The following is a 21,726-nucleotide window of genomic DNA, read 5'->3' on the forward strand; positions in this document are numbered from 1 at the left end:
TCTTTGGAAACTGCAAATTTTTCGAAGATTATAACACAGTTGAAAATAAAACACGAAACTTATCTTCTTCATGTTTAATATTGTTTTAATATCAGTATTACACAAGCTATTACGCACGATTATCATCGATTTATATTTTCTAATTGCTTGAAGTTAGGTAGAGTAAATGAATATTTCAAGTCAAACTTCCTGCTAATACTTTTTTCACTACTATGAGTAGCATGTATCTGTTATGATTATAGAATTTTCATCGTACGTAAGATATTTCGCAAAAATTTTTAGTTTAGTTAAGATAAAATAATTGTGAAATGCATGGAAATTATATTATTTTTTAAGACTAAACATATATTTATATCGTTTATATTTAAAGTGACATTCTGCTTTATCATATTTGCCGCCCGAGCATACTGCTCTCTCTATTGGTCCATTTTGCAAATATTCTGTATTGCTTTGCATCCTTTGCATCAACCGCGAGAAATAACAATAATCGTTTAGGTTATATAGGTTTACTACATATAGTGTTTAATCTGTGAGAAGTTTCGAAAATTTTATTTTTTGTATATTTTATCTCAGATTTAAAGATTTGTTAGTGATCTGAAGTGAAATCTGTCAAAAAACGCGAATCATGTCAGGGTTATTTGAGCAAATCAAACTGCTTTACGATCAGGCACTGTACTCCAATGTGATCTCCCTGACAAATTTAGTGCTTACTCTCAGCGAGCATAATACTGATCTGTTACCTGGTTACAGCAAGTTTCATGTATATATCTATTACGCGGATGCTCATTTTCATTTGAGCAAGTATCGCAGGGCAGAGACTCTGTACAAGAAGGCTCTGCAATTCCGCAAGTGTTTGTTGAAGTCTAAGGGCACGGGAAAGCCTTTATTGGATGGACAAAAGGATTTGCCGTCAGATGTCAACATCAAATACCAAATTCACTTGTGTCTGGTGAAATCGAAAAATCTACAGGAAGCATTACAAGTATTGCAGAGCATTCCTGGCAAGCAGCGTACTGCCAAAGTAAACATGGCACTGGCTAAGATGTTCCATGAGCAGGGAATGGAGCGATCGGCCATTACTACATATAAGGAAGTCCTGAGAGAATGTCCATTGGCCTTGGAAGCAGCTGAAGGCCTTTTGTCTTTAGGGGTAAAAGGTGTAGAAGTCAACTCCTTGATTGTCAGTTCTCTTTCCGGTTCGATGAACTTGGAATGGCTTAATACATGGATCAAGGCCCATGCTCACATTCACAACAGGGAATATACTCATGCTGTAACTGCTTTGAGATCACTGGACAATGTTGTTCTACTTAGAGACAATTTTAACCTAATGACTATTATGGGTGAATGTTATTATTATGCTGGTGATGATAAGAATGCTTTGATGTGTCTGAGACGAGCTCGTGTTATTGAACCAGATATAACAAAAGGGTAGATATGTGAATGTTGAAAAATTGATCAGGAAATATATCTCTCGTTGATTATCTCATTTGGTACTTCTTTGCAGGGTAGACGTGTACGCTGCAGTTCTTTACAAGATGCACCACATCAAAGAACTAGAGCGGCTAATACCGGCAATAACCGCAAACAACGAATCTACCGGCGAGATTTATGTGGCTATGGCCTATTCCATGTATGCTGCTAAAAAGTGGAATAGGGCAAATAATCTCACCGCTCAAGCGTTGAACATGAATCCCAGTGACATAGAGGCCATCATATTGCGTGGCAACATTCTCATTGAACAGAAGAAATATCAAGATGCATTATTTTTCTTTAGACATGCGGTGCAATTGAAACCATATAGATATGAGCCGCATAAAGGCTTAGTAGATTGTCTCGTCGGGATGCATAGACTGCGAGAAGCTCTAAATATTGCCAGCAGTTCTTGCAAACAACTTGGGCATACTGCAAGAGTTCTAACGGTGAGTTAAAGTACTGAAAAACAGTACGAGATAACAAATCTCATATTTGTATTTGTATTTTGTAGTTGTACGCATCTGTTTTAATGAAAGATCCTGTATCAGTAAGTAAGGCCAAAAACCTTCTTGAAAAGGCACTGTCCCAAGATGAAGTTTACTTAGCTGCAGTATACTTGCTTGCGGAAATATACGAACAAGAAATGAATTTGGAAGCAGCCATTGAACTGTTGGAGAGACAGGTGGAAATTCATTCTACCTCCAAGCTTCATCAGATATTGGGAGACCTGTGGGCAAGGGTGCACAACGACGAGAAAGCTTTAGATCATTATGCCATAGCCTTAAAGTATATTTTTTATTTTTACAATTATTTATCTACATTATGTATTCAGACTACATCTTAACTCATTTATCCTGTTTTCAGCTTGGATCCGAGCAACAGGAAAGCTCTGGAAGGAATGCACAGATTAGACAATTCCTCCAGTAAATTAGATTCCGCTTATTACATGACCGTAGGAGAGGAACAGGCCGACACAACTTATGATGTCGGAGATGGATTACCAGATACGGATAATGAAGAAGCACCTGAGGAGAGCGAGACTGAAGCTATTTGGTCAGATATGGACTTGGAAGCCAACAGCCAGTAGTATTATTTATATATTATTTTATAGAAACAATACCCAGTGATAATTTTGATTAAACTTTCGATTTTTTAAATAATTTTCAATTTACATGTGCGTATATACACACATGTGCTCACACATACACCAAATCACTTTTATGAAGAAAGATTTTTTTTACAGAATTATGCGTAAAATGAAATTAATTGTGATGAATGTTATCGATGTTAGGTAAATTAATGAAATTAAGATGTATAAATTTTTTTTATTTATGAAAAATAATAAATTTGTTTCTATTGTGTTATATAGAATTTATTGCTAAGATAAATTTCCCTTTTGAATATTCCCGCCAATGGAATATATACTCTATTCGTGCTAATGCTAATGAATTAATTCACTAGAACATCCATAATCTTAATGGTCGACATCTAGTGACATTTTCAATGAACTTGGTCTCAGCTACAGTATGCTCAAGTATGCTACAGTAGTTTACAGTTTATCGAAGATGGCTGACGAAGGTAAGAAAATTTCTTTTGGTTTTGCAAAATCCATTAAAAAACCAACATTGGTTAAGCAAATACCGCAAGAGGAGAAAAAGGTGGATTACATTGAATGTCTCGATGAAAAAGCAATTAAAGTAATCGGGTAAGTCAAAAGTATTGTTACAGAAGTTATAATATCAACTTAACCTAAATTTACAAGTTTTTAGTTTTAGTTAAAATTTTTAGTTTTATAATTGATAATTTTTTTTAAATTTTATCTTGTGATACTTATTTTTGTAATTAGAAATAATTACATTGTTTAGATAATTTGTTTTATTATAAGTCATATGAAAGTATGAAGTGTTTGTTTTGCTTAAGATTTTAAAATATTATTTTTAATAAAATGGATAAAAATTGAACATAATTATAATTTATGTAAGCATGAATAATATAATGTTATAAGTGTTTTGTGAACAAGAATTATTAGTTCAGGAGTAAAGTTATAATTATTATTATTCTACAATAATATTGTAAATTTTCCTTTGTTTAGGGTTGAAGAAAAGAAAGAGGAACATCTCATTATTCCATTATTGGGATCTAAGACTTGGCATGATAGAATTGTAAATAAAATAGATGCTGATATCTTTGAATCAAAAGCAAGTAAAAACGATACGCAGACTGTCACAATCAAGGAGGAACCAAAAGAAATATCTAATGGAGATTTGACATTAGTTAATAACTCTGTTTCTAATACACAAATAAAATCAGAACCACTGGATGAAAGTGAAAGTAAAACTCTTACATTAGAAGAACAGGCAGCTAAAGAAATTATAGAAGATCTCAAATCTACAGAGAAAAAAGATGACAAATTAAGCAATTTAACTTTGCCCTTGGCAGAAGAACAAAATTTAAGAGGTGTGGCAGAAGTAAGTATTTTTATGGTAAAGACATTTATAAGACATCATTGATATTTAATATAGTCTTTTTCTATATAGAGTACATTAGATGATTATGAAAAGATTCCAGTAGATGCCTTTGGCTTAGCTATGTTACGAGGAATGGGATGGAAACCTGGCAAAGGGATTGGTAAAAATGAAAAGTATGATCTTTATCTTATATGAAATCAGTGCTGTATGTGTTACATTTTTTTATTGAAGCATGTATTTTTTAATATGTTTTCAGTTATTTTTTATACACTTTTTATTTACTATCTTTACAGAATTGTAGAAACTGTTGTACCTGAATTACGACCAGCAGGAATGGGGCTTGGTGCAGATAAAATAGCATTGCAAAAACAAAATGGAAAAGTTAAGGAGGAAGAAGAATTACGAATGGAAAAAGGAAGTTTTATAAAAATCATCGCTGGCAAGCAATCCAATACTTATGGCCAAATAGAAGGCTTTGACCAAGATGCGGGAAGATTAATTGTAAAAATGGCCCTGAATGGAAATACCATCTCTGTGAATGAATGCTTAATTCAAATAGTAACAAAGGCAGAATATATGAAAAATTCCAAAGTTCTAAGTTCGTAAATAAACTAATTTTTTATTTCTCGGGGACTTTTGAATGTCATATTTTATATATAATTTTAAGTGCTACAGTCTGTTTTAACCTTGATCTTTTATTAATCACAATTTAACACTTATTGTGACTGTTGTTTCGTTACATTATTGTTTTTTTTTATTTTTTCTATTTATACTTTTTCTATTATACCTATATTTGTATTACTATATATATATTTATAATTTTGATATATTTTTCAGATAAAATTTATAAATGTGTAAAAATATATATTTTTTTAATATATCTGTAATGTGTACACATCTTTCTTTCTCTCTTACTTATACATTTATTTATATTTCTGACACTTTAAAAGTCCCTGTATAATTTATTGATTTGTACAAAATGATTGAAATTTTGGTCTTCAGTATTTAAAACTGATTTTAGATGCCGCTAAGTATGAAGAATATAAAAACAAGGAGAGTGGAAGTAAAAGAAGATCTACATCATTGGAATCTTCTAGTAGCAGTGATAACAGTAATTCTGATATATCTGATAGGAAAAGAAGAAATAAAGAAGATGACAATGGACATAAGTCGAAGAAATCAAGAAAAAAATCAAAAGACCGACGAAGAAGATCGTCTGACAGTGACAGTGACAATAAGAAAAGAAGTAAAAAACGAAGACGTTCCAGTAGTAGTGATACGGAAAAAAGGACAAAAAAATCGAAGAAACACAAAGAAAAAGATAAAGAACGAAGACGACAAAAGGAAAAAACATCTAAGTATTCTGAATCTTTGGACAGGAGAAAATCTAAGAAATCCAAGAGATCATCCAGTAGACGATAACATATGTAAATCGCGATGTTTTATGTTATACACTTTTACTACTATACTTTCTTTTAATAAAACTTATTTTTTTCATATGGCATAATTTTTTCGAATATATTTCTAGAAATGGAATTCTCTAAAACTTAGTATACAAGGTGATTCAGAACAATCTACTGTCCTTGCAATGCCATATTTTTGGGCGAATTCTGAGACGATTTTTCCTTTTACAAAATTTTGTCCGAAGCAATTTTCGAGTTGTAATTGAAAATAGTTTGCTACTTACGAATTCGATACAACTGGCAGGCAGGGACGATCAATGCGTCATGAGACGATAGTAAACGCTTCTCATTATACGTTGCGCGTCCCTGCCTGCCCGTTGTACCGGACTCGTAAGTTGCTACCTATTTTTAATTATAACTTGAAAACTAAGCTTCAGACAAAATTTTGTAAAAGAAAAAATTATCTTAGAATTTACTCAAGAATTTGACATTTCAAAGACAGTAGATTGTTTTGAATCACCCTGCATATAAAGATTAATTTTATTAATATGTAAGCAATGAGTAAAGAAATTCTTTTTCAATTAATAACCTAATTATGCATTCAAGAGAAACTACAACAAAAGATTCTAATTGGAACAATTTTATTTCTCAAGCACTTTTGTGAGTAATATACATAAATATCTTTCTTGAGATAATAATTTTAAAGTAATCCTCAAATATTATAAAATTACATCGAGTTCTCTTTCTCTCTCTCTCTCTCTGTATGCAAGTGCACAACATAAATTAATCACGATATGAGGAAAATCCTGTTTCTCTAGAATATAGATAATATACTTTCTTACGTCAAAATAACCAGTAGGAAACTTAACCTGAATGTCATGCTGCGTGCGGGCGTTGTACAACACGGTATAAGAACAATGTCGAGTAAGTGTAAGATCATTTATTTTTTTTTACAATATATACAATATTTTTTACAATTTTTTACATATAAAATTTGAGATTGTGAGTCTTTCAATGCATATAGTAACAATGAAAAAAAGGAAGAAATAAAGAACATTTATTGTGCTGAACGCTGCTACCAAGTGTTTTCTGAACGGATGATTGTGCAGAGATCAACATTAAACAGAATAGCATTAATAATCACGATGAATTAATGTTAAATAATTATCAAAAATTATATGAAAATTACAAATTATTTTATATGCGATAGAGAAAAAAAAACACCAGTTCTGCCGAACGAACCGTGGCCAAACTCGTAATAATTTTTTTTTTTTTTTTATGGTTTCTCACTGTGTTTCAATTTATAGTGTTTTTTGACAAACTCGTGATTGTATTTTCAGCACTGCGTTTGGCGTTGGTACAACTGGCTGTCGGTGACGACAAAGTGGCGAACATTTCGAGAGCCGTTTCTTTCATCGAACGCGCAAAACAACAGGAACGAGCCGATATCGTGACACTTCCTGAATGTTTCAATTCGCCTTATGGAACATGTAACGATCCTCTCTCTCTACCAAATCTTTCTTATACAAAATTTTTATACAATCTACAATATTATTACTAGAGATTCTTTCGAATAATATAACTTTACGCTTGTATACCGATATTTTCGTATCTTTGAAAAGAACTTGACTTTCATTTAGATATCTCATTTTATTTAGAAAAAGAAAAAGAAAACAGTCTTTCGTTTATTATACGACACACAGATGCGTATATATTGCATATTCAATGTATCAAAATTGTCGCATTTAGCCTCAATGTTCGTAAATTTTTTTATGCGCGACATATGTGCACACGCGCATAAAACTTTACATTATGGACGAACAAGTTGAATATAAATTGTCGAAAAGAATGAAAATCGTGTTATACTTTTCATGTATAGATATAGTTTTTATACATAACGTCTCATTGATGTGAAACACAGCTCACTTTGCGAAATATGCCGAGAGCATCCCCGACGGCGAGACAAGCGTGGCATTGTCCGAGGCAGCGAGAAAAAACAATATTTACGTGATCGGTGGTACGATACCGGAAAGAGAGAATGACAAGTTATACAATACCTGCACTATATGGGCGCCCGATGGAAAGCTTGTGACCAAGCATAGAAAGGTAAAGATTAGTATTTTATATGCAGAATGTTCTCCTCACATAAAAGCACTGGATCTTAACATGTAAAATATATATATATATATATGGATCTTACATTTTTTATTCTATCTATAAAAAATTGAATTTATTGAAATATTTTGTTATTTTATAATTATTTTATAATTTTTATGTTACGAATATTTTTAAGTATTAATTTTAAGGTTTTGTTTATAGATGCATTTGTTCGATATCGATATTAAGGGAAAAATGACTTTTCGCGAGAGCGACTCGCTGTCGGCTGGCAATTCTCTCACTATTTTTGAAGCGAAAGGTTGCAAAATCGGCATCGGCATTTGCTATGATATCCGGTTCGAGGAAATGGCACGACTGTATAGAAATAAAGGTGAACACTTGCATATATTATGTTAAAATCTTCAACTCGATATCATTGTGAAAAAGTGGAGCAGAATTTAATGCATTACCATTATTAACATTACACTTATTTGAATTATCCCAGGTAGCCAGTATGCTAATATTTTGCTTATTAATAAATATAATCTATATTTTTCTTATTATTATTTTAACAAAGAAAGAGATCGAGTAAAATTTTAGTCATAATGAATCATTAATGAATCAATATGCAATTAATAAAACAACGATTGCAATATAATAATTTATACAAATTGCTGATTTGTAAGAAAAGTTACTGCAAAACTGTCATTTTTAATTTTATTCTGTAATATCAGGTTGTCAAATGTTGATATATCCGGCGGCATTCAACATGACCACTGGCCCGCTACATTGGTCGTTGCTACAGCGTGCCAGAGCAAACGACAATCAATTATACGTAGCCTGCATATCACCGGCACGTGGCCCACCATCTGGGTACGTTGCTTGGGGGCATACCCAGTTAACCAATCCTTGGGGAGAAATACTTTGTGAACTGGATGCTGGCGAGGACATGGTCGTCTCGGATATAGGTAATTAGTTTTACGAAGATTAACGACCAAGTAGTATCGAAGAATATTTCAAGACTGACTTAAAATGTTTTTTAATTGTAATTTATAACCGTTCTGTATTTGAGTATATAAAATCTTTTTCTGTTTCTTTAAAACATAAAATAGAATAAAGTCTATTATCATAATTTCAAAGATATGGATATAAAAAAAGCTATCGAAAGCAATGATTGCGTCAAATGTAGCTACGTATATCTCAGACGATACAAAAATGAATCCGAACGACACGTATCTTTAAATAACATTGAAAAAATGCCTGAAGGGATATGACGTTCTTTTAAATGTCTTCGAGATGTTTTTTAGAAATATGTGTTGTCTCTAGTAATGCGTGTAATTTTACGAATTACTCACGTAATATTATTTTAACATGACACATGACATTATTACAGATTTGAAAGTTGTGGAAGAGGTCAGGGCGCAAATTCCGACATTCCATCAACGTCGCATAGATCTATACGACACTATTTGGAAAAAGGAAGATTGAGAAGACGTTAGGCACGGTTCATGGAGCATTAAGCAATTTCGCACGGCGATGAACCATGAGTAAGTAATTTCTCCCTAAATTTCACACTCCGATACCTCGTCGATAAATTTCCCGTATCTACGTCACACATGCTGCGGAGATATACGCGACGCGCGTATATCGTAAATGTAATCACTTGCGGGATTTCTGATAAATAAACTTTATGGTTATTTGTGCTATTTTTTGATATGAATTCTTAAGTTTATTTCATCGTTGTGCTTTACCTATTAAAAAACAAGAGAGAGGAATCAAAGGAAGATTAAAATTAGGGCATTTGGATTAGTCTTTGAATATTACTTGGAATAAAATTTATTATAACCTCGTAATATGGATCCCGAATGATCGTTCATACATAAAAGGCCCCTTGATCATTACATGACATTGTTACGATCGAAAGTAATTGTGTATTGTAGTATTAAAGCTACCGTTATTAAAGCTATCGCTTACATGGAAATATCTTCCTTTTTTTTTTTTTACTTTTGTAAATATTAATTTAAAATATAAGCTTAGAGAAATTGGTCGATTAATAATTCTCTTTGTTGGATTGGGATGGATGAAGAAGAAGAAGAGAGCAAAGTACAGATGGCAAGGCATAAAAGAAAAACGCAGTTGCGCGCTTTCCGCCAGCCAAGAAAAATATCACTGTCCCGTGTAATGGGATTGTTAGAATTACCAAATAAATTCACTCTGAGAATCGTTGTGATTTAAGATTTATACCTGGCTCGGATGCGACGAAATTTAGGCGAAGTACGAAAATCCTTTTTTTATTTTTTTTGAGTGAAAATATATAACATATGACATAAATGTGTTTTAATATTTAATATAATCTAAACTAATAAACATTTAAATTACTTTTTAAATTTATATTTAATGAAAATATTTAATCTGTCGGAAAAAATCGAGATTACATCGAAAACCAGATCATATCCGGGCCAGATATTGCGCGTACTGAACGAGTGTGTCATACACTTAAGCTGTACAAATTTAATCTTGGACATCTTTTTTTATCACGCTCGCTTTGACAGTTTCGGGGACGCCGCTTGTCGAGTTCCGCGTCAATATTTACGCAAAATCCGTACAACACGTTTTATTTCAAATAAAATACAAATGCAAATCAGCCAGATATGAATCGATGTGTCCTCGCTGATGACACATTCTTTGCAATTTTGTCTATTTACTCCAATATTTTTGATTAGTCCATCGGCGAATCCAAGCATTTTTTTTGACGGAAATACAAACTCTCGTGTCAATTCTCATAATCTAACTCATACATAGTGTGACTGAAAAGACTGAATCAATAAACATAAAAAATTTATAATATGATTTTGTTGCTCTTAATGTTCTATAATTCCGACGACGTTCAACAACACTCGACGGTAAAGTGCCTGGAAAGTGTTTTAAAAATCTTTGTTTGATATTCACTTAAATTCGTTGGTTAAGTCTTTTTTTAAATATTCTCAACGCCCTCAAATCGTTCTTTTTCTAAACACAATTTAATTTCAAGGGCCAAAAAATAATCGACCCTTTACCAGATTTGGCTTCGACCGATCACTTTTTGCTCTAAAATTCAATTGCGCTTAAAGGCGGAATGATTTGAGGATGTTGAAGAGGTAACAAGATTTTCCAAACGTTTTCCAGCCACTTCACCGTCGTCTTATCGAGTGTGTTGAACGTTGCGGGGATTATGCGGAACATTCAAAGTAGTAAAATCTCATTATAAAGTTTTAATATTTTTTTATTCAATTTTAGGATTTTTGTCAGTCACATCGTATACGCTACATGTACCGAGAACATGATTTATGACGAGTCCGCTTTCGGTATTGAAAGCGGCTCAATTGAGATTAACGCCTCAAATTGACGCGAAGGATTGAAAGATTGCCTCCAATGTGACGTAAACACGCGATAATAGGTGAATGAGGCTTCTCACGGTCGCGAAAATGTGTGCATTGAGCTGACAAGAGAAGTTTGCGAAGCAAGAAATGTATAAATTAGGCTACGTTGCTGTAATACACACGCGATTCCGTTTTTTTATTATTTTTTTTTTTTTTTTTTTTTAGGCGTTAAGCTCGAGTGGAATTTGGACGCGCCTTTGATCGTGAACGATTATTCGTGAATATACCCTGTGCGGTATGTGGGTCTTATTGTTAACTAAATTCACAAAGCCAGCTCTTTTTGCGCCGCTCTCTGTGACTCTTCGCTTTTCGCGCAATCAAAAAGATTAATTAAACGGTCTCATTAATATTAACAATGAAATATTATTATAATATTTATACAGAACAACGGAGCTCTAAATACTATCAAAAAGAATAACAATCTTCTTTGCAATATTTTTTTTTTCCATATTGCGAATAGAGTTCTCGCGTCATTATACAGATGTAACATTTATGTGTTACATATTAATCAATATATAATTATTAATTTATTATTCTTTTTCTTGCTCTTTTTCCGAAACTTCTAAAAGATCATCTGCTTTCGTCGGAGGTGACGTTAATCGAAACCTCCGAGATTCGCGAAGCGATTAGCACCATCCAAGGGCGAGAATAGTAATTAAACGCCGTAAAAATATATAATATATCACAGGCAAGCATACGTATGCAAATACCGTGTCGCAATACTGGAAATTCGCGAATGTTGTTAATATACAATGTCACTTCTCTCAACGAGGAGTGACTTAGCACCATGTTTTTATTCTCGCATTTCTTGATGATAAAAAAGAAGAAAGAACTAAGCACAAGCACGTTTGTTGTATACATTACACTATTCGTGTGGCCCCATGTTGCTCGGATTTATCGCGGCGGTGTCGATTTTTTAGCATCATTTCGCGTTTTGTTCAGATCGGTGAATCTTGCAAAATCAACGGGCTCGAGAAAGCTAAATGCCAATTGTTTGATTATTTTGAATATTAAAGTGCTCGAGATAATAATTTAATTAATTGCAGCGCGTTCATCGATTCAATTAATTGCGTGATATTGCGCGTCGAAAATAATTATAATTAACTGACTTGTTATCGCATGAAAATCCAGATGTTGATTATAATTACTGCCGCTTTGAAATCGTCACGCGACTAATAATAGTTAATTGCTGGTCGAGTTTATTAGTACAACAATCATCGATATCCTGTAATGTGGAAGTAAATAGAAGAGTATTGTCGAGATGCGAAATATTGAAACTTTACCGATGAGAGTCACACAACGATATTTATGCGTTCTTGTTTCGAGATGAAAGCTATGAAACGCGCGTAAAATAAAGATTTGCACGAGTGAGCGATAGGGGGAAAGAGAGAACAACAGTACGAGATTTTCATTGATAAGCATATTAGCACATGTCTGTCTCTTCAAGTTTTCTGCGCATTAATTTATCTTCAACATCCGAGCACTAGCCGTATACACGCACACCCAAATAGCACACAAATGTACGTTTCCGAGTGAAGCCGAAACGACGGACCGACGGACATTACATTATCACACATGCTCCCGAACGATTTTATGATGCATTTTAATCACAGAGGCGGCGAGAGACGTCTCTTCAAAAAAGCGCTCGTTCGCCGGCGAATCCGGCGCAAAGCGAAGCGAGCGAACGAACGAACGAACGGACGAACGAACGAACGAACGAACGAACGAACGGTAAAATCGATTCAACTGGAGATTGAAAACGAGTCTCGTTAACAAAGGGGATATCACACACTCGACAGAGCTGCCCGTCTCGCTCGTCGACGAGAGACTTGTGTGCCCGCGCACTAATCTCGCAGCCTGACACGTTTGCTATCACACATTCGTGCCTCGCAACAATGGAAAAATAAAAATTTCTGATCACGCGCACGCACGCGCGAGGTTTCGATCGGTTTCAGTCTGCTTCTTAATCGTCTATCAAGTGCGAGTATCAATCGCTCACGAGGATCAAATTTCCGAAGAAAGACTTGCAAGAAGCGTGTTCTTCGCCACTTCTCGCGATGCAATCCGCTCTCGAGAATTGGTAAGCCGGCTAAACCAAGAAAACTGATCGAGTTGAGCAATGAATTAATTCGAATGATGATTTTATGTGTATTATTGCGCGTTCGATGACGATAAATTATTGCTTTATTTCACTCCAACGAGATCAAGTACGTGGCTGCTGACATCTGAGTGTTCGGATTAGGCCAAGAACTACCTATGTCGTTTCTTGACGTTCGGATATGACGTACCGGGTTTTAACACTCCGATGAGTGCCATTTCCGATTTGACAAGGTGGAAAAATATGAGAAAGTAGACTTTGGAAGAAAAGCGGATAAAATTGAGAAGAAACGAAAAAGGCGCTCGCTGCTGGGCAAATCGAAAAATTTTCCATTTTTCTTTAAAAAATAATTAAGAAAATATATCCTCTCGATTTGTGTGCGATAAAACAATAATTGCGCTATGATTTATCGAGTGACTTCATCTCGGATCATGTTGACTATTTACGAAATGAAACCTACATTCGTCTCTCTATCTGCAATTATTTAAAAAGTGGCTCGATCAATCTTCGATTTAATCGTATCGATCTGAGGAAACACCAGTTCTCGATTCACTCAACTCGCGTTGTTCCACATGGACGATCTAATTGCGGTGGACGAAGAACGTGCCGTTCGCCGAAACATTGTATACTGCAGCATGAGCCAAACCTGTCCCGGAGATTTCTCGTATACGATTCTGTCGTCGTCGTCGTCGTCGTCATCGTCGTTGTCGGCTTCGTCGCCGTCGTCGGATCACTAATATCATTAACGGACGAATTATTCCGACGAGGGAGAGGTGCGCGGCAACGACGAGGAGCTTCGCGAGTCCCGTCCGTCCGTAACTAGGGCACCATCAACGGCACGATCAAGGCGAGCAGGCAAAGGATGGGATCTTGCGCCCGGATCGTCTCCGACGATGGGACTGCGGCGTCGTACACGTCCGGCCCGCTCCAGTCGTCGCTGTCATCCAGGCACTCGAATTCGCAGCAGCGCTCGCCCACGCGGAACTTCTTGCATTTCTGCAAAACAACGATGAGAGCGCTTGATAATTATTTTACCGTCCTCGATTTAAAACGCCTCGATAGAATTGTCCAAAAAGATAATGAAAAACAATTGCTTTGAATAGCTCGAGTGATGAATGTGTCTGTGCACATGAAACGTTAATTGCTTAAATACCAAAGTATTAAAACGCTGCAGACGTTTAAAGAGCTAAAAATGCTTTGTAGAGAATAAAAATATTTGATAGCCTTTAGCTGCTGAATATGTCGGATGTTATACTGCAAAGATCGCGCGCGCGTGTACGAAGCCGCGTGATCTGACAAGTAGAACGACCGAGTGTCGTGTCAGGCTCGAAATATCGTGTGCGCGGCGTGGAAAGTCCGCCGACTTCTCGCAAATACCGAGACAATATTGTAATTACACGCGGGATTAACATAAAACTCGTCGCATGTAAATTGCAGCTCAAGCCCTACTGCCCCACATAAGCGACAGGAATGGAAACGCGTCGCGTCGCACGATTCGTTGATCTTTTTCATTTTTTTGCGAGCCCGAAGCAATTGAACTGTGCAATTAACGGTGTAAAGGTAAAAGATACACTTTCCAAGCGTCACGAGCAAAAAGTTTAAAGGTGGAAAAAACGCGACACGATTAAAATCAGAAAAGGAAGAGAAGAAGAAAGGGAGGGGGAAAAAAAGGGAACCGCAAGCCAATACGGCAGTTGGCGGTGCGATAAAGTGATAACGAAACCTTGTTAGTGAACTTTCCCTCCAATGTGTGTGGCACTTGTAAGGTCGCTGACGTAAATTTAATAAAGCGATTATTAACCGTTCCATCGAACAATCGTATTAGTGCTCATTTACGGAAAGGACGTCTTTTACCACCTATTTCTCGTCTGAGTCTCGTCGTCTCAAATTCAATAAAAGATTTGTAGCGAAAGTTTGAAGTACGCTATCGAACCTCATTCAATATAATGCTCGAATTTTCCGTCTAATTTTTCTATCCGCCTATAATTCATCTGATAATTTTCTTCCGTATTATTTTTAATTTTATTTTTTACTCCGATGAGAAATTTTATTTCATTTTAGCCCATATTGATGAAAAAAGAAAAAAAAGAAAAACTTTTACTATCGTGCAAGTCAAATTTCTACAAATTTAACAAATTTTAACACCGGAATGTGCTACTCTTACATGGTCTACTGCTTTCTAACGCTATTATCGGAGTAATAGTGTAATATATTTACGTGATTGTTGGAGTCTCAACTTGCGAACTACACAAAGCCGATCGTGAGCTTATTAGCGACACGGCGGTCATTAAGTACGTAATGTACGACGCGGAACTTTGTGCTACTTTAACGGCGGCGCGTGTGCAACATTGATTTTAATCACTCGGTGACGCGAGTATAGAGAGAATATAATTAAAACGCAGTTAAAGCTACGAGTGCGTGCATATAAATCGCAAGGGAAACGCAATTTATTCGCAAAACCACACCGGTTGTTTTTCTTTTTTATTTTGTTTTGCTTTTTTTGTACTGGTAAATTACGTTCGTCATTTCGGGTGAAAATTTTTACTAAGCTACCGCCAGTAATTAAAAAATACGGGGAAAACAAGATCCAGAAAACGCGTCTGGTGAAAAAAACGTTGAAACCGAGAGAAAGCTGCTCGCGAACTTAAGTCCCAGCGAGTGACGGCGATCGCGACACTTGGTTTAAACGATAGCTGAGAATCGCGAAGCTCAGCGAAATATATAAGCGTCGCTTTTACAAAATGCATAAAGAAATATGCGGCAAATTTAATTTTCTGGAGCGCAAGATGCGTTAAAACTTCCACAACTTTTCCATTAATTTTAAGTGGATTTTACTTTAATGGAATTTTAATTCGAGCAATTTCATTCTATTATCATTACAATCGATATTAGAGCTAAAAAATTGCCACGAACGTCGGCTTCCGAACAATTCTCTCCCACAGGATACTGTAATTATTCTTTTAACAAATTCTGAATTTATCTGACTGGCGACAAAATGAATCTATCGGCAATATAATCTCTTAATACATATTCTATCCATTCTCTTATTCATTCTATTATTCAATACTCCATTTTATGTGTTAATAACTACCAGGCAGCTCATATTTCTTATCTTTTTACAAAGCAGCAATCGAAATGATAAAAAATAGGAAATTTCTAATTAAGAAGAATTGCATATGTCGATTAAAAAAATACTGCGCATATTTATTTTTGAGATAGGGTCGTAGATAAACGCATCGTTCGCTCATTACTTAGAAAATATATCCGGTCTTGTTATCTTGCGCATTGCCTGTCCGACGGAATGACGAACTTTTGATATTGCGAATGATAAAATATGAAGGTTGTCTAGAGACACGCAAGGTTGAAATACACGTATCACGTTGTTGGCATGTCTGTCTTTTATATATTTATACACTACATTTATATATTTATATACTATTTTTTACTTTGGTAAAATCGGAAAAGAGAACTTGATCTTCAATTTCTTTTGCGGTTTGTTATTTCTGTCAAAATTACATGGGCGCTTTACGAGAAAAGCGCAAAATGTTCTATGTTTGTCGAGTATTTATGAGCGTTTCACTCGCATGTAAATTTGCGCTCGAAAACCACGTGTTTTCATCGGCAAACTTGAATTTCAATAAAGCTTCATATTTTGTAAGTTGACTTGACAGTACTCGGCGTAGAAGGATATTACGTGCACGTCGTTTGTTATTACGTGATGTATTGAAAAGAAATGGTTTTTACAGGCGCATAGAATACTCTGTTGCAGTAAAACGGATAGCTATGGTTGATTCTGCAAAAATTTTTCCCAAGTTGCACGCATTATCGATGAATCGTACGTTTTCATCTTTTCTGCTGTTTACAAAAAAATGTTTAGTGATATTCTTTTCATTTTCTTATTTCACAAGCTATATGTCGCACCTATACGTGTCACCATATCATTTACATCTTCTCGACGAGATAATGAAGAAAGGGGAATTTAAAGAATTTAAATTTACACACACGAGTGCTTTAACTTCTAAAAAAAAACGCAGACGTTCTTCCGCTTACGATCGGCGGCCAAAATATTTCGACTTTAAGATGCAGAGTGTTACTCACGTAACACTTGCAAGTAATCTGCAATAAATAAATAGCTCTCAGATTTTTGGTGGCGTACTCACATATGGCGGCGTGCAATAAATAGCCTGGCACCACATCGGCTCGGAATGATAACAAACGCAGAGGCTGCAGACCGCAGGTCCCGGCACGTAGAGAAGGCCGTGTCTGACGGTGCCGCCCTGAAAGTCCGTACAATTCTCCTCCAGGCCACCTGAAATCATTTCCGACATCGCTAATTGAAATTGGTGGCGATATAACCCGGTTTCCGCGACCATAGAGCCACCAGGCTCTATTTCAGCTGTGAAGCCGTCAATAATTTATCAACATCGCATCGAGTTTTCCTGCAATCCGCGACGAATTATTTGCTCGAGGAAAATTTCACTGTGCAAACAATTTTCGATCTCTGTATTATTCAAAATAAGTTAATAAGCTTTGAAAAGATTCAACTCGGGGTAATAATTGAGCAACCGATGCTGCGTATCGCATTGGATTTAAAATTAATATTTGAAAGCGGAATAAAGTAAATAGAAGAACCGAGGGAATAATATATTGAATTTGCCAAAAAGCTCTTTGTTTTCTTTTCCGATGATTGGTTTAAATACAATTTCCAATAGATGGATTAAATAAATTTCGAAATAAATAACTTTTAATAGAAGGTAATCGAACAAAATGCTCAATGTATTGTTTAACAAAATCTGGATTTTAAATTTTCTAAAAAAAAATAAGAAATGAAAAGTTTTTTATCAACCCAATAAATCAAACGACATAAAATGATAAATATGTAAAAAAAACATGGTAGAAACGCTTGTAAGATTTTTATCTAAAAAAACTGTAGATTAATAATATGAAATTATTTTGTGGATCTGCAAAATTTTCATCACACACACACACACACATACAGCGATTTTAAAGTGCCTATTACTTTTCACTCGCGATTATCAAGTCACGATTCCGATCTCGATCGTCGCGATAATCCGGCATGCTTTCCATGCTGCGCGGCTCTTCGACGAGAAAATCCTTTCGCGACGTTATTCGATATTACGACTTACTCGTTCGCGCCGGCAGGAATAAAAGGGTGGACAGGCAGAACGTCCACGTGAGCGTCTTGATGGAAGGCCTCTTCATGGTCCGCGGGGTGGTTTGCTTCGGAAAAGTGGGACGTGCTCGTATCACTAGACAACCTCTCGAAGACTGGAGAATGCCCAGCTATTACAGCAACCTCCGTTCGTCTACTGGCAACGGCAGGAACATAATGCCTGCGCGAAAGAATCAGGATACATTTGTCATCGTGTTAAACCAATTTTGCGTGGGCATCGGCTAATGGATCATAACCGCGTGATAATTGTCGCCCTCGACCTTAAAGAACGAAATTACGACGGAATTCGCGACGCGCCATATCTCGCGGCATCGGGAATTGGCGAGAAACGTGCAAAATAGTTTGATAATCGACGGTCGCAGGTTTAACGCGTTTAACGCAATGCGTAAAGTTGCATGTGCAGTCGACCGTGCCGCTAATTCTCCATCACGAGATCTTTATGATCTTGTTTGCAATATAATTTATTACTTATCATTTTCTACAAAGTGCGTGTAAGAAATACAAAATTTGCATTAAACATTTTTTCAAGCGCAAATTTTTATAATAATACGGATTGAAAATTAGAAGATTCTGTTAGTTTATACTTTCAGTTTTTGGTGTTGGGTAAAATTTTTTATTCTCCAATGTCATATATCATTATTGTTTGATTAAAATCGTCACTTGATGAAAATTCTCTTTTGTTCGCACAAAATTCGATGTAGTAAATCAATAACATCTGCCAATTTTCCAACGATTGCAATTGAGTGACATGAATAAAACAGCAAATAACGCGTTTGTAAATTGACAAAGCAAGATATATTGCGACGATGAGTAACAAGCAAATCTTACAAATGTGGAAATTGTAATTTTAATGAGAGCTCGCACATGCACGACCACGCAGAGCTCTCGATAAACGAACTGAAAGCTTTCCAATCGCTATTCATCAGCTGGTGAACACGTGCGGGGAGTTAAAATTAAAATCGGAATTTCCGAGAGTTGGCAAGGTTTTCTCCGCATTGAAGTTTTTGTTGACAGGCTTTTTGTCATCCTTGAAAAGCACGAGTCCAAGTTCGCGGTACGCAGTCCGCGGTATGTTGATGCAACGCGATCTGCCAAGTATTGCGCGAGTTTTGTAAACGGCGCAGAGCGGCGGTATCGCGCGCATGTGTTCCCCCGAACTCGTTCGTCGTGCCAAAGTGGGGTTTGAAATTGATGTAACTCGGGTAAGCGCGTTTCGCGATGTTGTAGACACGCAGAAAGTAGCATTTATTTATTCATGACGCGAAAGCACACGACCGATTGGCGTAAAATCTATATTCCCGCTATGCTTTCCGTGGCGGCGGGAACGTTGGTGAAATTACACATGTCGCAATCCCCGTGCAAATGTGCATTTTGTCATTAGCCGGGGCAAGATCACGCAAAGCGCGAGCCGCAGTCCTTCCGAATCGATCGTCGACATTACGTGTATTCGAAGCTACCGTACGTAGATCCCCGCGTGTTCGCAAAGGCGAACTTCGCCGCGCCACGTCGTCCGTGTTTGCGTTCTCACGCATATAGATTCAATCGACAATGGCTTTCGTCTAGACTTTCTTTCATCATTCATAGACTTTCCTTTATTCTTATTAACGAGCTATAACGCAGCACATACAGGGTGGGGTGTAATTCAAACTGTATACTCCAATATTTACATTGTACACAAACGGTGGAAACACTCAGAAAATGAATAGAATAAGTTATTTCTACTCTGTTTAGAATTTCGTGAGAAAACATTGCAGAAATTATTATATAATATTTTTCAAAATTAAATTTTTATTACCGCTATCTTGTTATCTTAATATTCTTAATTTTGCATGAAACAGATCGGGAAAGTAGAATAATCGTCAATAAACATTGAATAAATCGATAGTTTTTTAAATATTAATCAAACTGATTAATTTTTAATCCGGCGGTATTTTTGTACAACTTCATATTCATATAATTTGTATTTTATGTGTTTTTATCTCTGAAAACATGGCAAGTAAAAATAGAGTAGTACTAACGATATTAATTTGTTTCGAGGGAAACATCAGATATTGCATGTGTTTGTTGAAAAAGTGGAAGCAAGATTAATGTAATTTTTTTTTTAATGGAACTGTGTACTTTTTACGTAAATTAATTTTCGTTGAATAAAAATTTTACGCTACATTTTAGTCCAATTTAATAATGAACGTCAAATAAAAGATACACCACGAGAAAATCGAAGTATTTTCTAAATTATTCATTTTTCAAGTACATTATTTTAATACTTTTATGTGCGAAGTAATGAGAAGAATTAATTTAGATAAAAAAGAAGTATAGTAGTTCTCCAGTTAATAAAACCGAGTTGACCTTGAAGTCTCCGAAACGCCTCCGCCCTTAAAGTGAACGCATGCGGTATCTGATGTCCCTTTTGAAACAATTGAACCCACGTATGTGCTACTTTTCGTTTGCCAATATTTCTTATATTCCAATTTGTCGTTACACCCATTTTACGCTTTACAACTAATCTTTCTAAAAACACTTTATTAAATTTTCAATATTACATTCACTTGAAACACTAGAGACACTTTTTTTTATCTTTTTATACTTTGTGAGAGCTTGGGGAGGATATAAAGTACTCCACGTCTTATAGATAAAGTGCGCTCTCTTTGTCTACGGAGAGATTAGATTTTGACACGCGCTTTCTCAACTTTCTCAACTCAAGATATATGAACGTGTAACAAAAACTTCCCTCTTTCTCAATTTTTTCCCGTAACACAATAGATTGAATTCTGCTGGCAGACTATCTTTAAGCGGGGCGAGTTTTTACGTGCGAAGATAAGAGGGAAAAATTGAATTTTTACGTACGCGATAAGAGGAAAAAGGTGAAAAATAAAATCGGGGGCGGAAGATACGAGGGGCCGCGCGAAAACGATGTCAACGACACGCGCCTCGTATCCGCCGTCGGGATCGCGCTTCCGATTCCGAGCCGTCGTCGATCAGCAGAGCGCAGAGGATGACGTCAAGAGCACCCTCCCGCTCCCTTGCTGGCGAACCGCTCGTAATCAGAGCCCGTGCAGTCGACATGGGGGGACTACTCGCGGGATTTGCCATGCAACGGGTGGCCGTCCGTTATCCAGGCCGGCCGGAAATAAATCCGCATAGTAGTGCATGCACCACAGACGCCGGAAGGGATAGGGGGTGGGGGTTGTTACCTTCGTGCTGCATCGCGCCGCCGATCGCCCGCTTCACATCGTCCCTCCTCGAGCGTCGCTCCCCCGTATGCACATGTGGTACCCTTTTCTTTCTTCGACGAGGAGGGGGAGGGGGGGTGGACGCACGATTTCGAACCCGAATCGGAGCTTTCGAGCGCGATCCCCCCGATGCGACGGGGAGGGGAAAAAATTTTTCCAAATTATTTAGGATGATGAGAAAAAAATTAATAAAAATGGAGTGCAATTGGATGCACCGGCTGCGTGTTTGTCGCGAGACCCCGAGGAAGCTCAACGCGATGCAGCAGCTGACAGCGGCACCGACCGACTGACTAAACTCTGTCGCAGTACGAGCTCGTTCCTCTCGTGCGGGTCGATCGAAC

The 21,726-nt window shown here is 36.4% G+C and overlaps 4 protein-coding genes across 4 annotated transcripts; 3 read left to right on the forward strand and 1 right to left on the reverse strand.

Moving 5' to 3' along the window:
• The first annotated feature begins 333 nt into the window (after nucleotides 1-333).
• Nucleotides 334-2,834, forward strand: APC7 (anaphase-promoting complex subunit 7). The gene is made up of 4 exons (XM_012368597.2): nucleotides 334-1,431; nucleotides 1,508-1,922; nucleotides 1,988-2,262; nucleotides 2,341-2,834. The coding sequence occupies exons 1-4, from the start codon at nucleotides 626-628 to the stop codon at nucleotides 2,561-2,563; spliced, it is 1,719 nt and encodes a 572-aa protein (XP_012224020.1). The 5' UTR covers nucleotides 334-625; the 3' UTR covers nucleotides 2,564-2,834.
• A 148-nt stretch (nucleotides 2,835-2,982) lies between these two features.
• On the forward strand, nucleotides 2,983-5,441 carry LOC105673242 (G-patch domain and KOW motifs-containing protein). The gene is made up of 5 exons (XM_012368743.2): nucleotides 2,983-3,181; nucleotides 3,569-3,944; nucleotides 4,014-4,117; nucleotides 4,238-4,542; nucleotides 4,966-5,441. Exons 1-5 carry the CDS (start codon nucleotides 3,003-3,005, stop codon nucleotides 5,364-5,366), a joined length of 1,365 nt encoding a protein of 454 aa, XP_012224166.2. The 5' UTR covers nucleotides 2,983-3,002; the 3' UTR covers nucleotides 5,367-5,441.
• Nucleotides 5,442-5,688: 247 nt separating this feature from the next.
• On the forward strand, nucleotides 5,689-9,150 carry LOC105673243 (omega-amidase NIT2). Its single transcript, XM_012368744.2, has 7 exons — nucleotides 5,689-5,737; nucleotides 6,204-6,271; nucleotides 6,688-6,837; nucleotides 7,269-7,453; nucleotides 7,667-7,835; nucleotides 8,179-8,412; nucleotides 8,838-9,150. Exons 2-7 carry the CDS (start codon nucleotides 6,226-6,228, stop codon nucleotides 8,930-8,932), a joined length of 879 nt encoding a protein of 292 aa, XP_012224167.1. The 5' UTR covers nucleotides 5,689-5,737; nucleotides 6,204-6,225; the 3' UTR covers nucleotides 8,933-9,150.
• Nucleotides 9,151-9,264: 114 nt separating this feature from the next.
• On the reverse strand, nucleotides 9,265-21,674 carry LOC105673207 (uncharacterized). The gene is made up of 4 exons (XM_067357372.1): nucleotides 21,347-21,674; nucleotides 18,109-18,315; nucleotides 17,122-17,270; nucleotides 9,265-13,957 (listed from the first exon to the last, which is right to left on the reverse strand). Exons 2-4 carry the CDS (start codon nucleotides 18,182-18,184, stop codon nucleotides 13,781-13,783), a joined length of 402 nt encoding a protein of 133 aa, XP_067213473.1. The 5' UTR covers nucleotides 18,185-18,315; nucleotides 21,347-21,674; the 3' UTR covers nucleotides 9,265-13,780.
• Between the last annotated feature and the right edge of the window lie 52 nt (nucleotides 21,675-21,726).

Source organism: Linepithema humile, chromosome 6 (assembly GCF_040581485.1).
Source record: "Linepithema humile isolate Giens D197 chromosome 6, Lhum_UNIL_v1.0, whole genome shotgun sequence".
NCBI lineage: Eukaryota > Metazoa > Arthropoda > Insecta > Hymenoptera > Formicidae > Linepithema > Linepithema humile.

Coding starts and splice junctions, on each gene's coding strand:
- APC7 (XM_012368597.2), top strand. CDS start 626: ATGTCAGGGTTATTTGAGCAAATCAAACTGCTTTACGATCAGGCACTG. Junction 1,923..1,987: donor ATACTGCAAGAGTTCTAACG/GTGAGTTAAAGT, acceptor TGTATTTTGTAG/TTGTACGCATCTGTTTTAAT. Junction 2,263..2,340: donor CATTATGCCATAGCCTTAAA/GTATATTTTTTA, acceptor TCCTGTTTTCAG/CTTGGATCCGAGCAACAGGA.
- LOC105673242 (XM_012368743.2), top strand. CDS start 3,003: ATGCTCAAGTATGCTACAGTAGTTTACAGTTTATCGAAGATGGCTGAC. Junction 3,182..3,568: donor AAAGCAATTAAAGTAATCGG/GTAAGTCAAAAG, acceptor TCCTTTGTTTAG/GGTTGAAGAAAAGAAAGAGG. Junction 4,118..4,237: donor GGGATTGGTAAAAATGAAAA/GTATGATCTTTA, acceptor CTATCTTTACAG/AATTGTAGAAACTGTTGTAC.
- LOC105673243 (XM_012368744.2), top strand. CDS start 6,226: ATGCTGCGTGCGGGCGTTGTACAACACGGTATAAGAACAATGTCGA. Junction 6,838..7,268: donor CAATTCGCCTTATGGAACAT/GTAACGATCCTC, acceptor TGTGAAACACAG/CTCACTTTGCGAAATATGCC. Junction 7,836..8,178: donor ACGACTGTATAGAAATAAAG/GTGAACACTTGC, acceptor CTGTAATATCAG/GTTGTCAAATGTTGATATAT.
- LOC105673207 (XM_067357372.1), bottom strand. CDS start 18,184: ATGAAGAGGCCTTCCATCAAGACGCTCACGTGGACGTTCTGCCTGTCC. Junction 17,271..18,108: donor ATTCCTGCCGGCGCGAACGA/GTAAGTCGTAAT, acceptor AAATGATTTCAG/GTGGCCTGGAGGAGAATTGT. Junction 13,958..17,121: donor TTTATTGCACGCCGCCATAT/GTGAGTACGCCA, acceptor GTTGTTTTGCAG/AAATGCAAGAAGTTCCGCGT.